The sequence below is a fragment of the Vanessa atalanta genome, chromosome 17, assembly GCF_905147765.1.
Source record: "Vanessa atalanta chromosome 17, ilVanAtal1.2, whole genome shotgun sequence".
In the NCBI taxonomy this organism is placed as follows: Eukaryota; Metazoa; Arthropoda; class Insecta; order Lepidoptera; family Nymphalidae; genus Vanessa; species Vanessa atalanta.
Genome location: NC_061887.1, coordinates 4988932 through 5016247, shown reverse-complemented (window position 1 = coordinate 5016247; position 27316 = coordinate 4988932). Strand labels below are relative to the sequence as shown.

The 27316-nt window shown below is 31.7% G+C and overlaps 1 protein-coding gene across 5 annotated transcripts in view; it reads left to right on the top strand.

Moving 5' to 3' along the window:
• LOC125070427 (Down syndrome cell adhesion molecule-like protein Dscam2) overlaps positions 1–27316 on the top strand; it is a 214968-nt gene that overhangs the window by 136095 nt on the left and 51557 nt on the right. For all 5 annotated transcript variants that reach the window (XM_047680300.1, XM_047680302.1, XM_047680301.1 and 2 more), the window contains exon 3: positions 9293–9411. In XM_047680300.1, the coding sequence (XP_047536256.1) occupies positions 9293–9411 (119 nt within the window). The remainder of the gene's footprint in view (positions 1–9292; positions 9412–27316) is intronic.

Genomic DNA, 27316 nt, shown 5'->3' with positions numbered 1-27316 from the left:
ACCACCAATGCCATCTGCAATGCCAGAGTTCCATCATTCATTATAAGAAGTTATCTAGTAACCTTGATGATTTCAACATCCATATTTGAAGGCCTCCTATGTGCTCTTTGCCGTTCTTTTCACCTCTGGTCTGCGATATTTGCTTTTGCGATACTATGGATGAAACCATTCTTTTCTTACAATATTCAAGTTCATCGTCATTGTGTTTATGTGAGTACATATTTACGTATATGTAGCGTTAACAAATACCGTCACAGATTAATAAAAATAAACTAATAAAACAAAATGCACCCACGCGTATATCTATGTGTTTGAACGCGATAAGCATTAGCAGCCCGTAAATGTCCGACTGCTGGATAAAGGCCTCCTCTCCCTTTGAGGAGAAGGTTTGGAGCATATTCCACCACGCTGCTCCAATGCGGGTTGGCGGAATACACATGTGGCAGAATTTCGTTGAAATTAGACACATGCAGGTTTCCTCACGATGTTTTCCTTCACCGCCGAGCACGAGATGAATTATAAACACAAATTAAGCACATGAAATTTCAGTGGTGCCTGCCTGAGTTTGAACCCGAAATCATCGGTTAAGATGCACGCGTTCTATCCACTGGGCCATCTCGGACGCGATAAACTTGTGTATAATTAATTATTAGATGATTATTGTTAAATATGTCGGAATAAATCATGTCGACTAAGAGTTTTACTGGCAAGTGCCACGTAAACCAATAGTCACGGGATATAAACGTTTTTGTACTCTTTTATCCAAGCAAAGTCTAGCTGTCTAGCTAGTAATATTAAAATCATATAATCTCATTTAGTAGTAAAAAGTTTATGAAGCACAAAATTTAAATATATTCCGTATAACCAAATTAAATTCGTAAATAAATTCCGTTTAACGTAATATTTTCAATCTCATCTTTCATCTTTTTTAATAAAGGCCTACATATGAAAACCGCCGAGTGTTGATTAGACTGACTTGTGTGATTTCCGAGAGAGGATCGTCGGAATAAATCCCTTGAAATGTCAATACCAGCCAGATATTTTAATATTTCTATCTGTAAATTAAAAAGAAAAACTGATTTACGAATACATTGAGAAAAACGAAAATACGTATGTATTATACACGTAAAAAATTTTTACTTTATAAGAATTTCAATCTCAATTATATGTATGAATTTATAACACTAATTTTGAATTTATTTTTATTCCTTCGAAGTCAAAATCAAGTGAGTCATTGCGAATTCAGTGTAACTTCAGAATTAGGTAAAAGTAAGCTGTGACAATGATAGTAACACGTGGTGTTTGTCTAGGTTTGGACCAGCAATCTTCATTTAAGATTCACACCTTCAAACTCGAACTATCACATATTATGAAGCAAAGATAATAAGATATACAGCCATATTAAAATAAAACACATGCATAAGGATGGATGCACACGAGTACATACGAGTACGTACATATTTATACTCACGTTTCATTTCCCCTACAGCTGTATATATTTATTTCACAAGTTGACGGCTGTGTGATGCAGTTAATTCAGACCGAGACAGCATAAAATATTTCAGTCATTACAGAGTAATGCTTGCTACTTTGTTTTTTACTGTGACAAAAGAGTCTGGCTTCAAAAAGAAAGCTCACTTAGCTACCTCGTTTCATTGTTAGGAGGTGTCTGATTAGATTTCAGTATGGTGTAAGTTATGAATAATTGATAGATATAACGCAAATTATATTTAAGTATATAAATGGGTGTTTAATAGGCTATCAATTTGAAACGGAGTAGTACAATAGTTTTCATTCTAAAAAGCATGATATAGCTTACCTATACGTGCTTACATTTGAAAATTCATCAGCCTGACATAGTACATATAAGCCCAGTACAATTTATTTTATTTAAATTGATTGCTTACTTTGTGTAGTTAATAGCAAGCGAACTTTAGTTCTGAAAGCATTATGTACCAGTCCTATAGATTAGATGAGCCAGTAGTACAATTATTCAGACAATATACAATTATACAGATATGTTACACAAACAACTTAAAATAAATATACTTAAACAAAATTTGCAATAAAGAACGAAATAAAGATTAAAGGCACGTTTTCATGAAAATTTTCCGACGATGTTTTAGTTGAACCCGGTAAACCTTTCTTATTTATAAATGAAGTTTATTTTAGATGTAATGGCGCATTGAAAGAATTAGAAAGAAAATATAATTTAAATTTACACCCAGGAAAAAGAGTCGATATAAATAATCTTTATAATTTAAATACAACACACAAAATAAAAATTACCATCTAGAGTTGAAATTAAAGCACTTTGGCAAATAATTGCTAAATAATACAGTGATATACTTTTTTTTAATTTAAAATTGACTGTCAATACTAACATTACAAAGAGGTAAGTAACATCGTATGTTTGTATGTAAGAGATAATCTCTGAAACTAATGATCAAGTTTTAAAAAGTCACTGGTAGTAAGCTACATTACTTCTAAATGCTTTAGAGTATAAATTACATTTATGAATTGTCATTTTCTTTATTAATAATTTGCATCAGTCAGAAGCCAGAGAGCTGAGCAATTATGAAAATAAAAAATTGAGTACGAATAAATTTTCAATATATGTTTTATTAATATTCCAGAACAACATAAAACTCCTTATTAAGCTATTAACAATCTCGCATCTCGTGGCTCCAACCAGCAATGAAAGAGTATTGTTTACGTCTACGATTATTTACGGGGTATTGTATAGCAGGCTATTGTCCTGTTAATGAGCGATCTGAAACCACGCACGATGCCATATTTAGCCCGGACTGGACTGAGATGATTTTATAACCTGCCCTTTAGTACCTACAAACATATAGTTACTTGAAGTTATTTGTGTAACCATACGGTAATTAAATAATAAACTGCTGGCTCCTGGCATATAAGACTGCAGATTGCAGTACTTGGTCCTTATGACAGTGTCATACTTGGTGTCATTCCCCGATAAATAAAATAAATGAAATCGGATTATTGAATGATAATAACATTACGTATTTAATTATCAATACTTTTTTTTCTTCCCGATTTACAGTTCCCGTGGCTTACAGTAGAGTGAACTGGCAGAAATCATCACGTGAGGAAAAATCTTCTAGGCGACCGTTTCCTATCATTCGCTTGTACTGCTTTATATAATACTAGTTGTCGCCCACGGTTCGTGTTTTAGGGGTTGGTTGTCACGTGTTAGGCAAAAAGTAGCCTGTGTCCTTCCTTGGAGTCCAAGTTTGCTTTCGTGAAATTTGTCTCATTGGTTTGGCAGTGAAAGAGCGACAGACAGACATACTTTCACATTAATAATTTTAAATATAGAAGTATAGATTATATGAACAATTTTTGTGTAAGTAATTACATGCGCACGGGATTTTTGTACAGCAATTTATTGTCATTTATATATTCTCGAATTTATTTCATTTTGTCGCTCATTAAATACATAATATATAGTGAAAGCCGCTTCGTCTTTTTTTTAGGTTGGTAGATATGGGCCACCAGATGGTAAGTGGTCACCACCGCTCATAGACAATGGCGCTAAGAAATATTAACCATTCCTTACATCACCAATGCGCCACCAACCTTCAGAACTAAGATGTTATATCCCTTGTGCCTGTAGTTACACTAGCTCACTCACCCTTCAAACCGGAACACAACAATACTGAGTATTGTTGTTTGGCGGTAGAATATCTGATGAGTGGGTGGTACCTACCTAGGCGGGCTTGCACAAAGCCCTACCACCAAGTACGTTCCAACTGGATGTCCCACGACCTTCTCCGTTTTTCATTTTGTGAGTGTATGTTTTTGTCATAAACAAATATAATAAAATCATGTTTGTATTACCAGATAGTGTAAGGTATAATAATGTAAAACAAATTACGAAAAAAATTATATGTTCGATACGCTATTTCAATAATGATTTCGGTTGAAATTCGTCACGTAGCGAACAGTTAATTTAGTTAATCTAAGTCGATCTTATACCTATCAAGTGTTGCTTTGTGATAATTTTGAATACAATATTCAGTTAAGTCAAAATGAATTTATTGATCTATTATTTTAGTGAAACTTGTATTTTATATCTATCATATTACATAATACGGTAAATATAAGTGATGTTGCATACAATTGTAATATATATATATATATAGTTATAGCCTAGATGGCACAGTGTAACCACAAGTAGAATACATGAATCTTGAGTGAAGATTGTAGGTTCAAACATGGTAACGTCAACTCCATTGTCATTTTGTTAATCTGTGCTTATAATGTCATAACCGTTGCTTAAAGAAAATATCGTTGCAAAACCTGCGTTTGACATACGTGCCAATCCATATTGAAAAAGTTTGGTGGAATAAACTCAAAAACGGTCTTTAATACAGTACTGAAATATTATAGGTTTATCTTTCAATGTAGATCGTACCTATCATGTCATTGACCTCGACAACATTTAATCAGACCACATCAATATATTGAGACGCTTTTTATCGTAAACATTAGAATTAATATTTCAGTATTCATTCTTAATTGATCTTTTAATTTACCCCCAAGAGGTCATGAATATTACATTTATTTAAGCTGAAGACAACCTGCGCTATTTTTCCTTATTAAAATTTTAAAATACTCCGCTATCACGAAGTGAAATTTGAAATTTAAAAACTTTGGTTAAAAAAAAAACAGACATTAATGGCGCTTAACGTTGCAACGGAGGCTTGAATGGAGGCAATCAGTGTTCCGGCAGATTGGAGACTCTACTTACTGCTTTTATACAGTAGACCTTATATAATCATTCGTAGATCTTCATACTTTAGTAATAGAAGTTATTTTACAACAAAAATATTCTGGTGTATACCACAGTACGAAGGTACGACCGTCATGGCTTGCAACAATACAAAAATTTTAAATGTGAATGATTAATTTTTCTTAGATATTCTAGTTATAAATCTAAATTAAATAGTATAGCGTAGGGCGGTAACCATTTCCCATTGGGTGCTCTTTTCCTAATCTGCCTATCTATAATATATTTTCAATATAAAAAAATAGTACCTTCAAGCAATAGTCAATTTGTTAATGTTACACGTTCAGTATCAATATAGTGTAATTGTATAATAAATAATTACCTGTTAGGCTATTCTGTAACAAGAAACTCGAAACTCACCTCAAAACAGCTTTGAATGTCTCTTATAAAATTAATATGATACACGTATCAAAATGGCGTATCACTGTAAGTCAGTTGTCAACATTTCACGAGTGAAATGAGTACTGATTTCCCGATATCGCATGATATAAAATACCTTAACGAAACCTATTCAAAGATTAGTACGTTCAACAAACAAACATGTCATATTTAGCTATTAGTAATTGTTACATAATTGATCGAAAATTACAAATTATTTTGACTGTAACTTACTTTTAAAAGATATACCGTTGCTAACTTTTCTATAGACAATTTAAAGATCAACAAATGTTTTATAGAAAGCCTTCGTAAATCTGTTATGGTTCTGGCAGCGTTCGATTTGAAAACCACAATTTATCTCCGACTACGTCGACATCGTAAGCAATGTCTCAATAAATATGGAACAAATAAACATACTTCAGAGCCTATATGCATTCTAACTATAAACTAAAATCATTTGAAAATCTCAATTAGTGTTTACGTAAATCCGGTAAAAAATAACAAAGCGCTTTGTAAAATTGCTAGCTAGCTAGTCATCACGCTGGTAAATTAAGAAATTAATCCCATACTATTTTTGAAACAATTTAGAAATGTATAAACATTCGCCAATCGATTTATCATCCCTAGTGTGCTTATATATCGTATAACAATAGCTCGCGTATATATTTAAATAAATATTTCGTTATATTTCTAAAATAAACCTATAAAAGGTAGTATTTATCTACACAAAACCATTTTAAAGTAATTAATAAAAAATATCGCCTATATATTAAATACTCTGAATAATCTTCATCTCGCTCACTCTCTCCTATACAATATTACAAGAAATGAAACAAAACATATAGAGAATTATAAATATTCACGGACTCTTTGATTCATACAAAATATCTCTGAACATAAACAACAATTCACTTCTCTTCGAAATATATTAACTTGTACCCACCAATCAGATATAGAATAACCGTCTTGTAACGTGTCAGCCTCGCCTAGAGCATACCCTTTACTGTCACAATTCATTATAACACAATTAGACAAAGATGACAGTTGAAAGTCTGCATTATGTAGTCAGAGAAGTCAACCCGCTTTTCCACTAAATGTTCAGCGACGTTCAGCTCTTAATATAATCCATCCAACTGAGTCAAGTCTTGTTATGAGAAAAAAAAATTACTAGCTATTTTATTTACTACAAATCTTTTCACATCATTGTAATTTTTACCTTTTTCAATAAATTCGTAAATGGAATACTTAAGATTAGAAAAAAAAAGGTTGATATTTTCTGATAGTGACTAATTCGTTATTGGTTTCGTGATGTTAATTCATGTTGAAATTATCAAAATACGATAAACCTAGCACCCGGTGGATTCTTAGCTCTATATATAGATATGAGGGCGGTTGTCGCGAAATTAAACGGAAATCGAAAGCTGCGGCTTGCGGCAGAACGACCTATCTGTAGATACTATAGACGTACATCTGAGATACCTGTCTGTCTGATCTTATCAACATAACTTAGAATAACTTTGAAATGTCATAATTTATGTAAATTTATGACTGCTTTCAATTTATTAATTATCATTTTATTGTGTTAAGGTAATGCCATATCATTTAGAACCCAGAAAATTTGACGTCTGTATTATTTAAAGCCAAGCTGTTCGGTGCAAGATCGTTCCTTTTCAAAAAGGTTGTAACAAAAAAGAAACCATGTCAAAGGTCTTATCTTTTTTTATTCTTAAATTACTGATTTAAGTAGAAGCCTTTTAATCATTTATATTGTATGAAAAGAATAAAAATATAACGTCAACTTAAATAAACTTACCCTCACCCATAGGTCGAACATGAAACTATTTGCAAAACATTTTACAGCAACTTCAGCGAAGGTAACGACGAACGCTTTGTAAGTGCTATTAGACCCGATCCCTTTTTTACCCATTCCCGCCACTAATGTATCCCTTGAGATTAAAAGAACTATCGGCTTAAATAGTCTTGACCTATTTTTCGGATACAAATTTATCGACACGAACATTTAGTTCGATATGCTACGTATTTGTATTCGTTTATTTAATAACAGCTGTTTCAGTGACTAGTAGGAATGGTAGTTACTTTCTTGTTTTAAAATAACTTAAGACATTTGAGTATTAAAATAACTTTTACAAATGCCAGCTGCATGATAAAATCATTTGATTATAATCGAACCGATTTAAAATCGATTCTTCCAAGATTTTTGAGAGCCAGAATTTCAAGTTTTTGAAATATCAACATGTCGAATAAAAATTTTGAACTAGTAGGTATTTATGCATGTTTTTTTTTTCCGTAAATGATTTATTTGTGTCGAATATCTTGATTATAAAATAAAATTAGTTAATATTTCATCGAATGCAACTCGTAATTTAATACCAATACAATTAATATAATTTTTAAAAAAATATTATTTAATGCCTTAAATTTGCGCTGATATGAAATAAATTTCTGAATTAAAAAATCTAATTTATTTTATTCAAAGTAAAATTACTACATGATAAAGGTGAAAATTCCTTCAGCCTAACCTTTAGATTTAATTATGGCATTATAAATCGACCAAAGTGCTCTTACAATGAAAATCTTTACAATTAAGTAATAATGGATCTTTTGTCTCTATTCTCTTTTGTTGACAAAGTTATTGTAATCAAGAATATTAAGCCCAGTTAGGTATTTACGAGTTGGTGTGGTCGATTCCAAGTGGATATAAAGTTTTATGACATGCGGTTACTAAATTCATTGCGGCGGACATTCAATTTTATTATAATGATATAGTTTATTGTCATTTAATAGCATTTTTGTAATAAAAATACATTAGAAATAATCTCGTTGTTATTTTCTATTCTGGTAAAATAATTTTATCTATGAATTAAAAAAAAGCAAAAACAACTGTCGACTTTTTGAAATTAGAATCGTAATGCAGACTGTTAGCCCGACCACACACGTTCGGTTTCCGAGTCTATTCTTCTATTCTCCTATTGGGTTTCTCGACCGGAAAAAACATGGAAAAATTGCTGTCATGATACAAAACGACACAGTGAGCTAACATCCCTTCGTACGTTTTACTACGAATAACATTTATTGATCTACATTTCATTATTGAGAAATTCTCCGGAATTGTTTTATACCTTGATTAAATATAATTCTTTACATTGAGGTTCACAAGAAATCTGTTAAACGAACATAAGTATACTTATCATTCGAATAACGTATTTGCGGAATTTTCGAGCCGTTCCTATAACAATAATATTAAAAACTTTGCACGTATTGATAGAATAAAGGAATCTATTGTAAAAATAAAAAACTAGAAAAAAAAGACTAGACGATATTATAAAATAATTATTTTTTAAATGTACGTAAACTGCTTTATGATTTTATTGTTGTCGACTCACTGTATTACATAGTCCTGGGGCTCTATGCAAGCCCGTCTGAGTAGGTAACCATCCACTCATCATAGTTTATATAGTTTTTATTGTACCCATGGTTGGTGCCAATGTGCCAATGAATGATGTAAGAAATGGTTAAAAATTTACGACCAATCAGGTGGCCAATCAACGAGTCTGCCTACCTATGTTAAAAAAATATTTACATATTAATAAAGCAAATGAAACAAAAAAAAATAATAATAAAATGTTGTAACGTACGGTGTGTAGGCAGCAAGTTACTCGTATCCCACAGCAGCCATATTGTCACTGCGAAATACTCGTAAAAGCATAGCAGTCCCGACGACATAGCCAAAAAGTCGTTTGCAAAATGTGCGTTGTACTGAGCGGTTTCATAGAATGAATAAACGATTCATAGAAATATTCGGGGCAATTATTCATTCCACATTTTCATTTATTTTAATTTTGAATATTCCTTTAACATATAAGCATTACTCTTGATAGCTTATAACCACCGGTTAAAAACTAAGCATCTAAAACTTGAGGAAAACCGGCATAACTAAAATCAAAACGTCTATGTTTACAATAAGTTTATAAAATTGTCTTGTTATGCGTTAGGACTAATGCATCCAAATATTAATAAAAAATGTTTTTTATTATTTTAAAGTACGTACTTTTAATAAATTTTCTTTCATTACAGCAGTACGGGCTACACCAGAGCCACGGAGGTCCCTGGTTATCATAGAACCGCCGCACCATGTTGAGTTCACGAACGACACTGGGACCACACTTACGTGTTCTACGAAAGGACAATTCCAGGTAAAACAACATTTACCTTAGTATGGCTACTTAAATGAATGCTAATTATTCTAAAGTGACAACACTTTTGATACATAAAATTGTATAATAATTATAAAATAGCGATAATCTCGGTCATATCAAATCTTAAATGAGCACAGTACCTGATCCTAATACAATCGTCAATTAAATTCCGTAACGTTTGAAAACTAAATGTTTTTTTTTGTTCTATTATTAATTTTAATTGGTGTTATGTAGTTTTAAATTTATCTTACAAAAAGCTTTAGTCGTTATTAAGTATCAGCATTCTTATGAATATCAGTTTTAGTGATCAGTATCGTTGCAAAAAATATTATTCTACATTATAAAACAAAACCCTCGGTTGTGGTTTGATTAAAAAAATAATATATATTTTCTGCTGACGCTTATTGATTTTGGTGTCATTCTGAGTGACACTTGGAATCCTTATCAAATCGTACAGATAATATGGTGGTTTATTTATTACATTCCAGAGGAGATGTAACTATCTATATAAAAAATGGTAGTACAGAAAATACAAAAAAATATATTTGGTTGCACTGATCAGACATTCTATCACCAAACTGTCGTAATCGCGAAAATCTAAGACAACATTAAGGAATGGTTTATATTTCTTGCAGCGCCAATATCTATGGGCGATGGTGATCAGATAGCACTTTTACCTATCCATCCCGCTATATGATAATCTAAAAAAAGTCGTAGTTAATCTGTTTTAATTTTTGTTTTAAAGCGTTTACTCTATAATAACTAGAATTGTTAATTCTTTCGAACTGTATGTAGGACTTCATTACTTGGGGTTTGAATTTACGCCGTCTTTTAAAAACTAGATAATGAAATCGTTATAATCGATAAATTATTTAAATAAGTAAACAAACAAACAGAATCCGATAATTTTACAAACAATTAAATTTCTTTTCCTATTTATATTTCCAATTATATTCTAAATTATTTTATGTCGATTTCATACGTTCAGTCGATTTATCCTTACATTATCTTTAGAACCAAATTACGAAGCAATAGCTGAATTTCCATGTACTTAATTTTAGTCTATAATTCACCTTATGCGCATCGGTAAAGGAAAATATCTTGAGTAAAACTGTATGAGTCTAACTTCAATGAAATTCTAAGACATGTGATACCACCAATCCGAATTGGAGCGGAGTATTGAAATAAGCTCCAAGCATTATTCTCAAAGGGAAAGGTTTTAGTCCAGCAGTGGGATATTTACAGGTTGTTAAAATAATAAAGAATACTGTCATTGTTTTGTAAAAATCCAACATAAGACATACTCTCCGTGGAAATATGGTTTATTTTCGAATGAAACGAAGTTCAATCTCATTTCCGCGAAAACAGACAGTTCCACGTTCTACGACAATAAGGTGTTTATCTTCGACTTCATACAATCGATCAATTGAAAATGTAATTCTCTTCAGCATAGCAATATATAGCGCTGAAACGCACTCATACATACATACTTATTTTAATGTAGCCGCGGGAGACTTGCTCGTAATATAAGTTTATATAAGTAGTGAAAGGTTTTTATAACAACCTTAATGATTTAGTATCAATAAACCTTTAACAATAACGGATAATAAAATTATGTAAGTGTGTGGGTTAAGTGAGTATATATTCATAAGCACACATAATTTAATGCAGCCTTTAACAGTCACGGATGAGAAAAATCCGTAAAAGTGTGTGTGTATGTGTGTTAAACAAATATGATTTAATTGCACTAGTATTGTAGCCGATTAAGTAATCGAATTAAAGTAAAAACTATCTGTTAAGATATTACTTGATGATCTATGTTAGGAATTCAGTATCCAATATCTGTGAGCGTTACGTAAAAAAATAAAAGAACTCTCGAGCTCTAAGTAATATTCTGCAATTTGTTTCCACCCTCACAATTGGAGCGAGAAAGAGGAAACAAACGTATAAAATCGAATAAAAAGCATTTTTTTCTCGTGACGCAATAACAATAATAATCTGTTAAGTGAATATACGGTACTTTATATTCTTTATCGTTTTTTATAAAACTATCGAAAGAAAATACACTGAAACTTTCTTTCGATGGTATTATTTGATCTATGGGCATTTGTTCTTTACATATTTTGGAATTAATATTTATTTAAAACGACCGACTTCAAGACCTCCATATTTAAAAAGTTTTCATAGATTAAAAAGTAACTTAAAAGAAAAAGTAATACTACCCTTGATGTTTATAACTTGGTATTTAACAAGTTTTTTCTGGACTGAAAATTAAAGTAGCCGTTCGTAATATATTACGAACATTTTAAGGCTGACTGGCTCAGATTACAAAACAAAAGCGAATACAAAATCAAAAGCGAATGTTAAGTCCCGGTAATGCGGAATTACGCACCTTTTTGTAAATACGTCAGATATTAATTGTTGAAGTTCTAACAAACACACAATACAAGCATATTTTTCCACAAAACTATTCAGACATTCAGAGTTAAGACAGGAAAGACGTCAGAAAATATGTGCAAAAATGCTACACCATATGTATAATTATATTTTAAGTCATTGTGGCCATCGCTATAATTAAAATATTAATTTTAACCGTCTGAATTAGGAACGTGTATATACGATAACATAAGATAAATTTTCTTTTATCATCTGCTCCTTTATCGAAAGATAGATATTTCTTATGCCTACATTTTATATAAAATCCATTATTCTGTCAACATCTGACACGGCTTGTTATTATTCAAACTTTTCAAATAAAAGTAAAAATAGTTGAGGAGCAGACCGAGGTGTCACAATACATTTTGAATACAATATAAAAAGGATTATCCCATTAAACATTCAGCTGTTTATAAAGTTTATTTCAACGTCTGGAGGTCAAATAATAGCGAACAATAGGAATGAATTACGGTTAACACGCCCGCACGCCATTTGATTTAATATTCACAAGCCTTATGCGAGCATTGATAAAGTTTTACGAGAAGAAGTTTACCAGTAGAATTATGGTTGGTATATCCCATCGGGAAATAAGGAAATGTGTGGAAAGCGCTTCCGCGTTGGAAGCTATGACGCCTTCGATATAGAAATCCATCCGATTGAAATACTGGTTTTAGATATATGACTCAGAAATCTATAGTTTTATATATTTTTTCTTGCGTGAAAAACAAACTTCTCTTGCGTGAAATATAAACGTGCTCTAAGTAATACAATTAGGCAAGCTTCGAGCAATCTCTTTGCACATACCCAGCTTACCAAGTGCTGATATAATATTTAGTTTGGCATCTTGTTTTCCGGCGTAAACTAGTGAAAGATTTAGTTATCTACTATAAAATGTTGAAGTATTTTGTTATGCAATCACTTTATTCGCAGGATTTTTTCTTGATGGTAGGATTTTGTGCAGGCCTGCCTCGGTAGGTACCACTCACCTAGATTCGGTAGGTAGAAGATTGAGTGAGCTAGGGTAATAACAGGCACATACCATAACATCATAGTTCCCAAGGTTTTTGGTGTTAGTCCTTACAGCGCCAGTGTCTAAGGGCGGTGGTAACCTCTCTATCAAATGGCACATTTGCCCGTTGACATATCAATAAAAAAAGTAAGTAAATAAATATAGCTATGCTTGATCTTAAATGACCTTATAAATCGTTTAATAATAACATCGACGGTTACTTTAGAGACATTCTGTGTACACGTACATATCTCAGCATTTGTTCGAGCACTTGTTCTTTGACAACGAATCTAAATAACAAAGCAGCAAACATTCATTTCAATATGATATAACCTACGTATAAAGAATTGTAATATTAGTCCAGCCGTTACACCAAAAAATGACATAAACACATGTGAGCTGAGAAGGCTGATTTTTTGATATTGTGTAGGCTTGCTTAAAACAACTTCTACACCGCCAAGCACTTAAAAATTTAGATTTTTCCTGAGCTTTGAACCATAATTGATGTATTGCAAGTGTTCTATTCACTGGGCAATCTCGGCTTTTCATAATTAAACATTCCCATGTTTATGTAATAAAAATTTAATTTATGTAATATAAAATGTAATAATTACATTTGTTATATTATCTTTTACTTAATAATAAATAATACTTTCACAAATTAAAAGAGGGTCATGTGGTGTTTTTTTTTCTAAACAAAGTAAGAGGTAAGTTAGGTTTAGGAAATTTTACCATGCATTAAAAAAAAGATAGCTTACATTTTTTAATTATAAGCATTTTTTATTTATAAATGTTTTCCTCTTAATTGAAATCACTTGAACGCCATTTTTTTTTTGAAAAGGAGATCCGACGATGTTCTTGAAAAGATTCCTTTGTCAATATTAATTATGAATTTCGTATCAGTTTAAATACATTAAAACGAAAGCTAAAAAGATGAATACATAAAAAAAAAATTGTTCCACAAAAATAATTCAGTATTTCTCTACTAAATTTGTAATATAACGCGATTTTAAAATGATTTATACAAAACCTCGCAACAAACCCAGCCGTACGAATATTAATTAGATTCTTTAGATCGTTTTTTTTTTGCAATATTATTATCGAATTATGGATTTTATTTACTTCGGGAGAGATGGCCTAGGGGTTTGAAACCGTAAATTTTAACCAACGATTGCGGGTTCCATCTCAAGCAAACAGCACTGACATTGCATGTGCTTATATATAATTCATCTCGAACTTGTCAGTGAATGAAAACATCGTAAGGAAACCTGCATATTTCGGATGTTAATCTGCCACGTGTATATCTACCAACCCGCATTAAATCAACTGGGTTAGGTCGCAAGGAGTACATATCCTTCACTTTACACTCTAGGAGATAAATTATTATTAAAATTTCCAATTCATAGCTTTTAATACGATTAAAGTAGACTCTAAAGTGCTACATATCTTTGATTGTGTTTCCCACTAAGGCCGAGTTACTATAAATATTCGTCGGTGAAAACGAATCCTAAGGGAGTGCCTTCGTGAACATGTACACTACCCAAATTTCGAGATTAATTTTATAACTCGCCAGCAAAATACAAAATGTATTTTCTGTGTTATCCGAAACACGAAAATATAGAAATTATTTTGTCATTCAGATAATAAATAAACTTTTGCGTGAGCGGTATCAAAGCAAAATTTAGCTAATCTTGTTCCATATTTAAATATGATTATCATATAAAATTAATTATTTTATTACATTAAATGAGCCAAACGTGGTTAGTAGGTGTGAATCTTAATCGAATAGCAATTTCAAACCCGCGCTAGTTCATATTTGTGTGTATGATTCATCTCGTATTCGACGGTAAAGAAAAACATCGAGAAGAAATATTCATGTAAATGAAAAATCCATCACATACTTTTTCTTGTAGATAATGTGGTGGATTTTTCAGCTCGACGTTGGAGCAGTACAATAGAATCAACAAAATTCTTGGAAGCCTTCTTTAGCCTAAGTCGAGTTGGCTCAGTGAGTAGTGCATTTAAACCGATGATCGCGAGTTCAAGCCCAGGCAAGCACCTCTGAATTTTCATGTAATGTAATTTGTGTTTATAATTCAGCTCATGCTCAACAGTGACGGAAAACATCGTGAGGAAATCTGCATGTGTCCAATTTCAATGAAATTCTGTCACATGTGAATCCACAAACCCGCATTGGAGCAGCGTGGTAGAATATGCTCTAAAAACCATCTCATCACAGGAGAGCAGGCCTTATCCCAGCAGTAGGATATTATTTTTATGTATTTTATTCTCCACAAACGTGCTGTCCATGCCGTTGTTACATCATATTATTTATAATTTTAATTATGTTATTTCATTGTCACATAGGCAGTGGTATGTTTGCCTTTTAAATTTAATATTTACGAAAAATAAAATCTTATATAAATACTAATGCCATTTAAAAATACGAGCCATTATTAAAAACGCTAGACAAAGTTGAAAATACGTAGGCGATAAAATAATAAATATTTATTGTAGCAAAAACTTAAAGAACGTATAAAAAAATAATTTCTAGACGTGTCAGCGAGCGTTCTAGTTTCATCCCTAAAAGGTCGCAAAAAATTGCTAAACAAAAACGAAAGGGGTCACATTACCCCGAGGTTAAAAGCAGGCGTGGCAAAGTGGAACTGAGAACAATACACTATACGGGTTGCGTCAAAGAAAACCTAATGAAGTGCTTTTACGAAATTGAATATTACGCGACGCAAATCAAATGTTATCCTTAGGTTTCCAAACTCTCTTTCATTACATATGCGGTAATTTAGAAAATGGTATTATGTGTCTCGAGATGGAATAATTCGTCAATCGCTTCTCGGAATTCTCCTTTTCTTATACATATAATAATTATTGTCGTATAATAAAATATTTTTCCCTCAACATATCGCCTTAAGAATAATAATGTACATTTACATTCAAAGTTCAATAACACAGTTTATTAATATACCAATTTATTTGTTAAATACACATGTCTTATGTTTTAAAAAACGGTTACCAGTTAGTAAAAAAAAAACATCCAGAACCTGTGAGATATTCGGAATTTACCAGTGAATTCATGATATTCTTTATAGTGCTTATTATTTATGTATACATATGTATACAGTTTAAAAACTTATATATATACACATAAAACAAAACTTGAAGGTTTATTAATAAATTCAGATTCCTTTTCGAGCACTTAAAACGCCTTGAAGGTTGATGTTCTAAAAACTTTTCAATATAAATATAATTTACCAGCGTAATATTGAAAGGACCATTATAATTGAGCAGACTCACAAATTCGGAATATTTCTTTATAAAGTACTTAATATTGTTAATAAACGTATAACAAGGCACTAACAATCAATCCTTTCCGATTCGTAAGTTTAATTTACAAACAATGGCAAAACGATCAAAGAAAACAAATTATATGAAACTTTCTTAATTAAAAAAACAAACATATTGATTTATATTTTTAAATATAATACTATTGAGTATACTTTATTGTATTGTCACGCATAGAATTTTGTTATAACCAGCTCGAATAGCAGTAGGAATAGCAGTAACTATTCTGTAACAAGAAACTCGAATCTCACCGCAAAACACAAGTGTGAAATGTCAGAATGTGATATGTGACATTGACTATAATAATTATAAAATTTATAAGATACACCTCTCAAAATAGCGTATCACTGTCAGTCAGTTGTCAAAATTTCTCGAGTGAGATATGAAGTGAATGCTTATAAAATCGCACTGCAGAACACGATCGCGAAATATCCGGAAGTGATAAGTGACATTCACTATAATAATTATAACATTCAAAGGATACACGGATAAAAATAGTGTAACTAACTCAACAAGAACAAACTAAAAGTTAATGAAGAAGTCGTAGTCGTACTCGTAGAGGTCAATGCACGAACTTTTTTCATCAACTGGTAATCCAAAGATTTAGATTGTCTTGCTGCCAAGGAATAAAAAGAAAAAGTAACAAACATTACATTACATTTTACATTATATTACATTAGGAGCCTGTAAATATCCCACTGCTGGGCTAAGGCCTCCTCTCCCTTTGAGGAGAAGGTATGGAGCATATTCCACCACGCTGCTCCAATGCGGGAATACACATGTGGCAGAATTTCGTTGAAATTAGACACATGCAGGTTTCCTCACGATGTTTCCCTTCGCCGTCGAGCACGAGATGAATTATAAACAAAAATTAAGCACATGAAAATTCAGTAGTGCTTGCCTGGATTTGAACCCGAAATCATCGGTTAAAATGCACGCGTTCTAATCACTGGTCCCTCTCGGCTTAGTTACAAACAGGAACAGGAACATTAAAATAATATAAATTAGACAAAACGGACGGACAGTACGACTGTGGCAATAAAATAATAAAAATAAATAGGTATATAATTGAGTATCACGAGTAAGATGGGAAGTTTCCACAAATTTTCCATTCGAATTGAATATTGTTACAATTCAGTTGAAGTTTAATAAAAACTTGTAATAATAAGATAATTAATATTGGTACTTCTTGTTTATTCAGTATACAACAAATATAATCATTTTGCTCCAAAATCTGTATCATTTTGTTTGTTGTTATTATTAACTTTTTAAATTGTATGTTACTAAATATATATAACACGTAAAAAATAAAAAAGTAACTTTCCTAATGTCCCACTGCTGGGTTAAGGCATTTCTTTTTGTAAATATTTTAAGCTTATTCTACCACAAACCCTAAAGCGAATTGGAGGATACAGGATTAAAAAAGCACAAATTAAACCTACGAAAACTCACTAGCACTTACTTGAACCCGCCATAGCACACGTAACATCAAAAAAATGAGAAAAACAGCTTACAAAGATCCTATTATCCCTAACAATATATCAATTGTATATTATAATGCGACCTTGTTCTGTCAAGTGTTCCCTCAAGATCTTTAGGTTCAGACACTCGCTTCGCGTAATTCGTTCAAGAAAAAAAAAGTCAAAATACAGCCTAAATAAAACAACATCTGAGACATACCAATGGGTACACGTCGATACCATTATCTTTACGTAAAAATAACGTTCTTTCTAAGAATACTCGAGTATCCTTGAGGTAAAATTGAAATATCTTTCGTATTTGCATATGGATACAATACCCAGCAAATACGTGGTACATTGAGAACTATCTCCACGACGTTGTCCTGTTCAAATATTCGTCCTTCGCTTGGCTCGTATCAAACCGATACTTTCAATAACGAAAAAGGAATGGGGATGACATTTATGAATCAATATATTTTATATTATATCACAAGTTATATTCGTTTGTAAATAACCTGCAAATGTAGCGCTTCTAGACCAGGCCTGTTTTGAGGAGGGTTGGAACTCATTCCCTCAGCTCTACTTGATGGGTGGGTACACGTGTAGAAGTTTTCATCCGACACATGTAATTTTCCTCGTAATATTTTCAAGACCACGAGATGAATTTTAAACATAAATTAAGCACATGAATATTTGTTAATACGTGCCCGGGTTTGACCCGCATTGTTTGATTAAGTTATTTACGCACCCAAATAAACAAATAATTTACACAATAAAACGTAGAAAATAAAATCAGAACAAAAATTAACGTAAATTCCTTCATTCCTAAAGCTTCATAAACGGTAAGAACCCGAAAAAAGGTCTGTAGTCTTAACGGCTATCCCTTCAAACAAAAGCCAACTTCCATCAAAGTTGAAACTATGAGGGTAACATCTAAAACTTATTACTTTCAAGGGAGTAATCCTTTTATTTTGTTTCTTTGTTGTAAAAACTTCAAAATTATATATAATGGTAATATTTCTATATACTGCGTGGCTGACTTTGGAACATCCTGAATACAACTAGATCCTTTAAATAAAACACAAATTCTCGCAAGTCTACATATATATTTGCATATACAAAAGTACCTTTTCCTACTCAGTTTGTCAACCGTCAATTTGTTTGATGCTAGCTATAGTCGAGCACTTATGTCGATATCGATATAAATATTTTGGTAATAGAATATTTACAATAGTTTTTGCTAGATTAAGAGCAGTTTATAGTTTATAGTACCCGATATAAGTAGCAGGTAGCAAAACGATTCGTTTCTTGTATGTACTATATTCAAGAAAGGTATCATACGAATCTTTTTGCCGACGGATACTTGTACCTAGGAATAGCAGAATCCTGATTCAAAAGTTATTATATTGTTTTGCTACTTACGGATGAGAAGGACTAGATTTAAGGATAGTTGAGTAAATATATAAAGATTAAAGATACTGATGATCCAATAAATACTATAGCAAAACGAATCGTTTTGTTAAATATTGTAACCGTTTAAAAGTTGTTTTAAACCGTTGTTGCGTAGATAAGATATTATGTTACTTTGAGCACTTGCGTGATGTCTTCCAGCATAGTAGTATCAACACGGTTGGAGTGTGATTTGTATCGAATATTTATTTATGATTTATGATAAAAATATATTTTTTTTTAATGTGACTCGTATGTAACGGAAACGGCATTAACTCTCTCTCATGCTGTCTTACTCAATCTCATCTTGTGTGTGCTTTGCTCATATATCACCACAAACTTCGTTACTACATATTAAAACTAGCTACCGGCCGGTACTGTAAGGGTCTATACGCAACTTTTAGATTGAAGAACAAACATAAAAAGAAAGAAATTATGTTCTTTTTTGTCTAGGAAAGTTAAAGTTATGACTTAAGAGCTTTTATCGTCTATAATATGCATGTATTATACATATAAACCTTACTCTTGAATTACTACTACTCGTGAAAACCGCATTAAAAGCGTAAAGACAGCGGAAAGATACTTTATTCTATACTATGTAGAGATAACAGTAAATCTAGATTTATTTTAACAACGAAACTCAACGCTTACATTTATTTAACCCAATATTTATTTATTGGTTTTCTTTAAAATAAATTAATAACCATTAATTTCCATGTACACCTGTTCCATCACATGACGGCTATATGTTTATGAATAAAACTGTCATGTTTTGAGCAATTTAAGGAAAAGCAGACTACTAATATATAACCAAACGTGTGTCGCTTGTCCTCCCTCCATAGTCTCTGACATTGTCAATGCTGCATTCAACGAGCCCCTGACATTGCCACCCGTGACTCCAGACTTATACCTATGCTATTGTCTGAAATTACACAACACTTTGTATTGTTGAGCGTCGGTACGAGGCGTTTACACCGACACGCAACAATAGGGAACGGGACGTCTATTTAACTGGATCTATACCGTCTATACAGGTACTTCCTATCCACCTTTTCGTTATATCATTATAATAATTTCAAATAAAATAATAAAATGTTCATATCAACATAATTTATTTAATTCTAATTTGTACCACTTCTGCTCCAAAATTTATTTTCGGAATATTATACAATATACTATTTCTGGGAACCGTAAGTGAACTTTGAATAAGAAAAACATTTACTCACACACGTATATATTTTGGAATTCAAACAGAATCAGTTTCAAAAATAGAAGATCTCTAATGTGTTATTTTAAAGTAATACAAATAATTAATATAAATTACAAAAACAAGCAGATTGACTCTCCAAACAGTCAAGGATTTCATATACAAATTGACAGTACACGAAGTTTGTAGCGAATGAAGAGCGCATAGACTAATAAAGCTTCGCCGACACCATACTGGTCATCCCTTCTTCGATGACGTCTCCTCATTATTACTCTAACGCTATGTACTGTCGTTCGTACAATATTCTTCATAGATTTCTCAAATATATATTATGTGTAATACTCTACACGCTTAGCATTTAGTAATTTAACAAGGGAAAATAATAATTATTATTATTAGCAGCCCGTAAATGTCCCACTGCTGGGATAAAGGCCTCCTCTCCCTTTGAGGAGAAGGTTTGGAGCATATTCCACCACGCTGCTCCAATGCGGGTTACACATGTGGCAGAATTTCGTTGAAATTAGACACATGCAGGTTTCCTCACGATGTTTTCCTTCACCGCCGAGCACGAGATGAATTATAAACACAAATTAAGCACATGAAATTTCAGTGGTGCCTGCCTGGGTTTGAACCCGAAATCATCGGTTAAGATGCACGCGTTCTAGCCACTGTGCCATCTCGGCTCTACTGGGCCATCTCGGCTCACACTGGGCCATCTCGGCTCAAAATAAACAGACAATAAAAATAATCTTGTTTTTACCTCACCTCGTTTTTATATTCTTAATTTGCGTTTATCGTGAGGAAACCTGCATGTGCATCGTATGCATGAGTATCTACTAACTCGCTAAAAGGTACTTCGATCGTTGTCCAGCATTGAGAAATTTACAATTTGTTACTTTTACTTTTTATACCAAGAGCTGAGTTCTTTAAATAAATCCAGGTGGATCCCGTTGTTTATAGGAAACTAGATTTGTAAATTAACAGAGAGTTCGGGGAGATTTATTATGTCTTAGCAAACCAATTACTTAATGTTATATTGAAGTCTATCTTGAATGTGATTTTGTTTATGTCATTGCAATCTTGGTTTTATTGCATTTGTTACTGGGTTTGATTTGATTTGGACCTAAAGATATGCAAATTTAGAGAAACGTTCCAACTCCTATATCAACTTCGACATTGTCTAGTTAGATTTGTACATACAAGTAAATTCATGTATATCAGATTTACCTATTAAATCATTGAGATATATATATACATTCATATAAGATTTATATACATATATAAATTATTTCGGTCGTTTTTAAAACGTAATTAGTTATTTTACATTTCAAACAGAATATTAATAAAATATAGCTAGCTACCCGTCCCAGCTTCACAGAACAGAACAGCCTGTAAATTTCCCACTGCTGGGCTAACGCTCTCCCTTTGAGGAGAGGGTTCGGAGCATATTCCACCAAGCTACTCAAATGCTGGTTGGTGGATTGCGGAACATCCCAGCTTTGCAGAACATTAACGGGAGTACGCAAAGAATTACAATCGGATGAATAATTCAGCATAAAAACAAATTTTAGGAACGCACGGAGAGAAAAAAAATATATAAATATTCTCATTTATTTAAATACACTATAAAACTTTGCATAGTGTCCGACAAAATTCTAAGCTTGTGATGTTCCCTTTGACACTTAGCCTTTAGCCCAAAAGGATTTTCCGAGCTTTTCGAGCTCATATTAATTTTATATAACGACGACCTCCGTGGTCGAGTAGTGTGTACACCGGTTTTCATGGGTACGCCACTCCGAGGGTTCGATTCCCGGCCGAGTCTATGTAGAAAAAGTTCACTAGTTTTCTATGTTGCCTTGGGTCTGGGTGTTTGTGGTACCGTCATTACTTCTGATTTTCATAACACAAGTGTTTTAGCTACTTACATTGGGATCAGAGTAATGTATGTGATGTTGACCAATATTTATTTATTATATAAAGTCACGCTGAAAATGGTTTTATCTAAAAATCAAATATGAAACCATATGAAACCATTTCTTGTATATAAAGTTGAACATATAAACACGAACTAACAAACAAAAATATCTACGGATGTCTACGGAACCGTTTACTTAACAAGTCATTCATAATTGAACACTCCACGTATATACACAGCATTCGTATTGAATGTACAAGATTCTCATTTTATTCTATTCATTCCCCTGGCAACACGTAGGTGTTGAACCACAGGGTGCCCGAACTTTCCTCCACTCATTTACCATCCAGCAAACATATGTCCAACCGCAGGCGAGGCCCAACTTTGTTGAACTACGTAAAGGGCCAAACTTCATGGTTTTCATCTAAACTAATAGTTTTGTCATTGTTTTGATCCAACCATTGTAAACGTTTCGCTATCACTTCATAATAGATCAAATAACTCATGAGACAAAGCAACACTGAAATAAAAATAATAATAATCAATCTCGATACAAAGTATTTTTTCCTTTGTCAATAAATCTACTAAGCCTAAAGTAAAGCTTATTCCTCACTGACAATGTCCCAAGACACGCTTTGTAATACATATTTAATTGGTCTTTAATGACTTTATTATATGATTTCGGTTGATATACTAATTAGGCTTGAATATTCAACAATCTCTATAAATTATTCCCAATTGGAAGGCAGTTGGGAGGCAAAATAATTCTCAAGTTTCCCTAAAAATACATTAAGCCTGTAAGTTTATTTTAAAACATTAACGCATAATCATTGAAGAAATAGCTTTTAATCAAGACGCGAATTGATTTTTATGAATAGAAAATAAACATAATAAATGCTTTTGCGTTTGATTAAAAAAATACTCGTTCAGAATGTATTAATGTATTACATTGAAAGTTTTAGCATATAATAGCAGAAATTAATATTAGTTTATATTTCCGCATAGTTGATGTGGCCTACATATTACTTAAATTAAAATTTTGAAAAAATTGGCATACAACGCGTATACCACTGAGTCTTTCAGTATTTCCTTATGGAAAGTAGGCATTAATATATTTAAGGTTTTTTTTTAATTCATCTGCTAAGAGGATGAAACTTAGGATGAAAGTTAAAAATATGTTAATAGGTATTTAGGTTTCTATTTATGAGTAAAATATAGTTGTTAAAGCGTTTCCGAAACTTCATCACCAAAGAGGATGAAATTGGAGGTGAAAGTTCGAATCGAAGTTTTTTTTCAATGTTTAAAATATTGCAATTGGTGTTTATATTTATGTTAAAAAGTCAGCTAGAACAGCGTGTTGTAATATTCATCACCCAATAGGGTTAAATTGTAAGTGGATGAAAACTATTTTTTTTTATCAGAGTTCGCCTTTTTTTCAATATAGAATACGTTTTTTAAGCTTACGTTTATAAAACAAGGTCAATCGTTAAAGAGCTAATAAAAAATCATCCCTTGAGCACGTAAAATTTTGAATGAAAATTATTATAAATTCTTATTTTTTTAAAATAATTAGAAACATTTGTTTAGGATTCCATTAATATCATAAACCATATAAGTAGATATATATGAGTGATGAATTGTTAATTTTATATGTTGTTGTTGTAAATATAATATTTGAAATATATATAATAAAATATGATATCCCCGGAAAGGTGAAAATATAAAAGGATTAAAACGGTATATTATTGCAGGTTCGTAGCATCTGGCTGCCGGGGAAATGCAAATGGCGCGGAAAAATACAAATATGTGAATAGCGCCGCAAACTATCGCGCGCCAATTTACCTACTCTCGCGAATTTAGCGAACCATCTTATTTGCACTTAAATATTATAGATGTACATATATTATATTGTTTTATATATATTGTATTGAATTACTTTTAATTATTTATCTTTTTTATTATTATTTAATTTTTGGACTTTTGTCCTACACAGGTACGTCAGTCCCATTCTTCCTTTTGTTTAAACATTATTTACTATTAATAGCCATTAAATAGAATTTCAGGAGCATCCTAGCCTAGCCATCCGATTCTGATTTATCTATTTATTACCAAAAAACTGGCATGCAAATAATAAAAGAATATAGAAGAGGAGAAATAATATTAATAATGCCAACACAAGTAATACATTATTAAAAAGACTTGATTTTTTTACAGAACTAATCAGAGTGGGGTTTTAAAGTTACTACTTTATCGTTATGTAACGGAATCTTGAGTTGAAATTAATTTCTAATTACTCAAAGATTAATTACACAATAAACCCATAGAAAAGATGACGTATTTTAAGTAGGTCTTCGGAAAACGATAATTTCTCCTTTAATTCTCTGCAATCATCGCGATATCCTATTAAAGAAACTTGAGATGTTGAACTTGTTAGAATCTTTATTTATTATTTCTTTGTGTACCTCCGCTTGACTTTTTCTATTATTCTGTTTTATAGCAAATATTCAAGGTGGTAAATTTTCAAGATATCTGGAAAAGATCAAAGTGTTAAAATTTCGGTACGAAATGGTGCTGTTTCAAGATTTTTGATCTCGTTACGCTGCACAAAATGAGACACTAGAACATAAACTATTTCTATGGTATCAAACCAGGAATTTCCAAGAAGACACTCCAAGCTGGGAATCTCCAACGAAAATAGATCAATTATTGAATTTGTTCGTATAAAATACTATCTTGCTATATAAATTGGTCCCAGTTGTTTAAAAATTTTATTTAATAATCCAGCTAATTATCCCATTACTCCTTTGCATCCGCAAACTCCGCTGAACAGTATTTGGCGCAAACTATCTCATTCCCAGATCTTGTAAACTTCTTACATTGATCTTATTGATATGAATTCTGACTCAATTGGCAAATTCCGTATAAATCTTTAGCTTTGATTAATATTAACTTGAATAATTTATTCAGTAATAATTTATTATAACAGCATGTTTATACCAATAAATGAGGAGATGTTATTTTTTTAATATCTGACTGAAAATGTCACTAAACGAGTATACGTACAGCTTATATCAGAGTTGTTACACGTTTCTCCGTAACCATATATAATTTCAATGAGTAGCTGCGTTTCACAGTGCTACCCTACTTTAAATTTGGACACGAGACAAGCTTTTTGAAATTATTTATTAAGCTGTATAATATAACAAATTATCAAAAAATAACATATGTTAACATACATTCTTATAATATTATTCTTGATAAGCAATTGTTTATTTATTTGTTTTAAATTACCTATAAGTATGTCATACATGAGAATCTGGATGATATAAAAATTTGTTTGTGTCGTAATTATATTGTGAAAAATAGATCTAAATTTGTCCACGGCTTAAATATTTAGATTGGTTTTAACTGCGGATTTTTTTTTTGTTAAAGCCAGTTAACTCACCATTGAATTTCGCATCGAACAATATTCTTCGTTGCACATAATTCAGTTCGTGGTTAATTTTAGACTATACTATACTATTATTAGGTAGTTTTATGCTTCGGTTTGAAAGCTAAGTGGACCAGAGTAAGTTCAGGCACAAGGGACATAACATCTTTATTCCTAATGTAACAGTCCTAATGTCTAAAGGCCGGCGTTGACCACTTGCCATCAGATTACCCATTTTCCAATCTGCCTACATATATTTAATGAAAAAATAACAAACATTACATTATACTTTGACAAGGTAAAATGGAATTGACTTTGACGAATATCGGAAAACAGATTAAAAATTAGTTCCGCAACTTTTTAACTCGTAAAGAAAAATATTGTGAAATTCATTTCAAAATAAATGCTAATACAAGAAGTTGTTCGGGAAACGGGCGCAAGGGAGGATAAATTCAGGCTTTCTAACGTACCCGAATGATTCCACGGGGATTATAAATAACGCGCTGCGTATGAAATGTTATAAAAAAAACTGTACGTATCAAAAAGTTTGTTTAGATTTTATTATTGGTTAGAAATAATGTGTCATGTGAAATACTTCAGACTAAGGAATGAGAATGAGGGATATGTTTTCAATTTGACAAGATTATTATACTTTCAACATACATCCGTGATGTTCAGGCGATAAGTGTTGATATTTTCGATTTGTGTGCATTACGCAAATCAACTGCATTGTCCAACGAGACAATTATTTATGTATATTTATTTATATTTTAATAAACTTTATCGCGGGTACATTTGTTGTTACTCCTACTGATATTTTATGCGTTGATTATTCATTAGATTATTATTATTAATAACATTAATTATATGTTATATAGTATATAAAACATATATTTATAACTATCTTAATACACGTTTCCGTCTTTGTGCGGCAAATGTTAAAACCGGTAGCGATAATACGTTAAGAAAAATGAATTAAAGTCACAACAGTAGTCACCTCATCGAATTCGAATGTTCGTTTGTTTCTTTTTAATCGCTCAATACTAGTTAGAAATTATCGTCATTTCCGTACCCATAAGTTTCAATTAAAATTCAGGTACTATAACCACCGAGCCGTCGGTGAAATGTAAATATAATATATTTTGTTTCTATGTGTTTATTTAATTATATAATTAGTCGTATATTCATATTAAATTAATAATAGGCTAAATTTATTTGTGTATTGCTGTTGTAGGGCATCGCCTTCGTGAATTTATATTATGCCCAAGGCTAGAAAATGCCTTCAGGCATTAAGTACGCTTTTTGATCCAATTAAGCAATATTATATATATTACATAATAAATAAGATTCAATTTAAATAGAAACTAATACTAATCCATCCGTAATTCATAAAACATTTAAAACATCATTTTAAAAAGTATATTATATTATATTGTTTTATTTAATTATAGATTTAGAATGACAAAGCAATAAAATATACCACAACGAAAATTTGCAATTTTTTTAACATGGAAAAATTTGTATTGATTAATTATTATCGTTTAATTGCATATTTCCATATAATGAACTACTGAAATTTTTGCGGGTTCTTCTATTCTACTTGTAATAAATCTACATTCTGAACTGGTGGTTTATT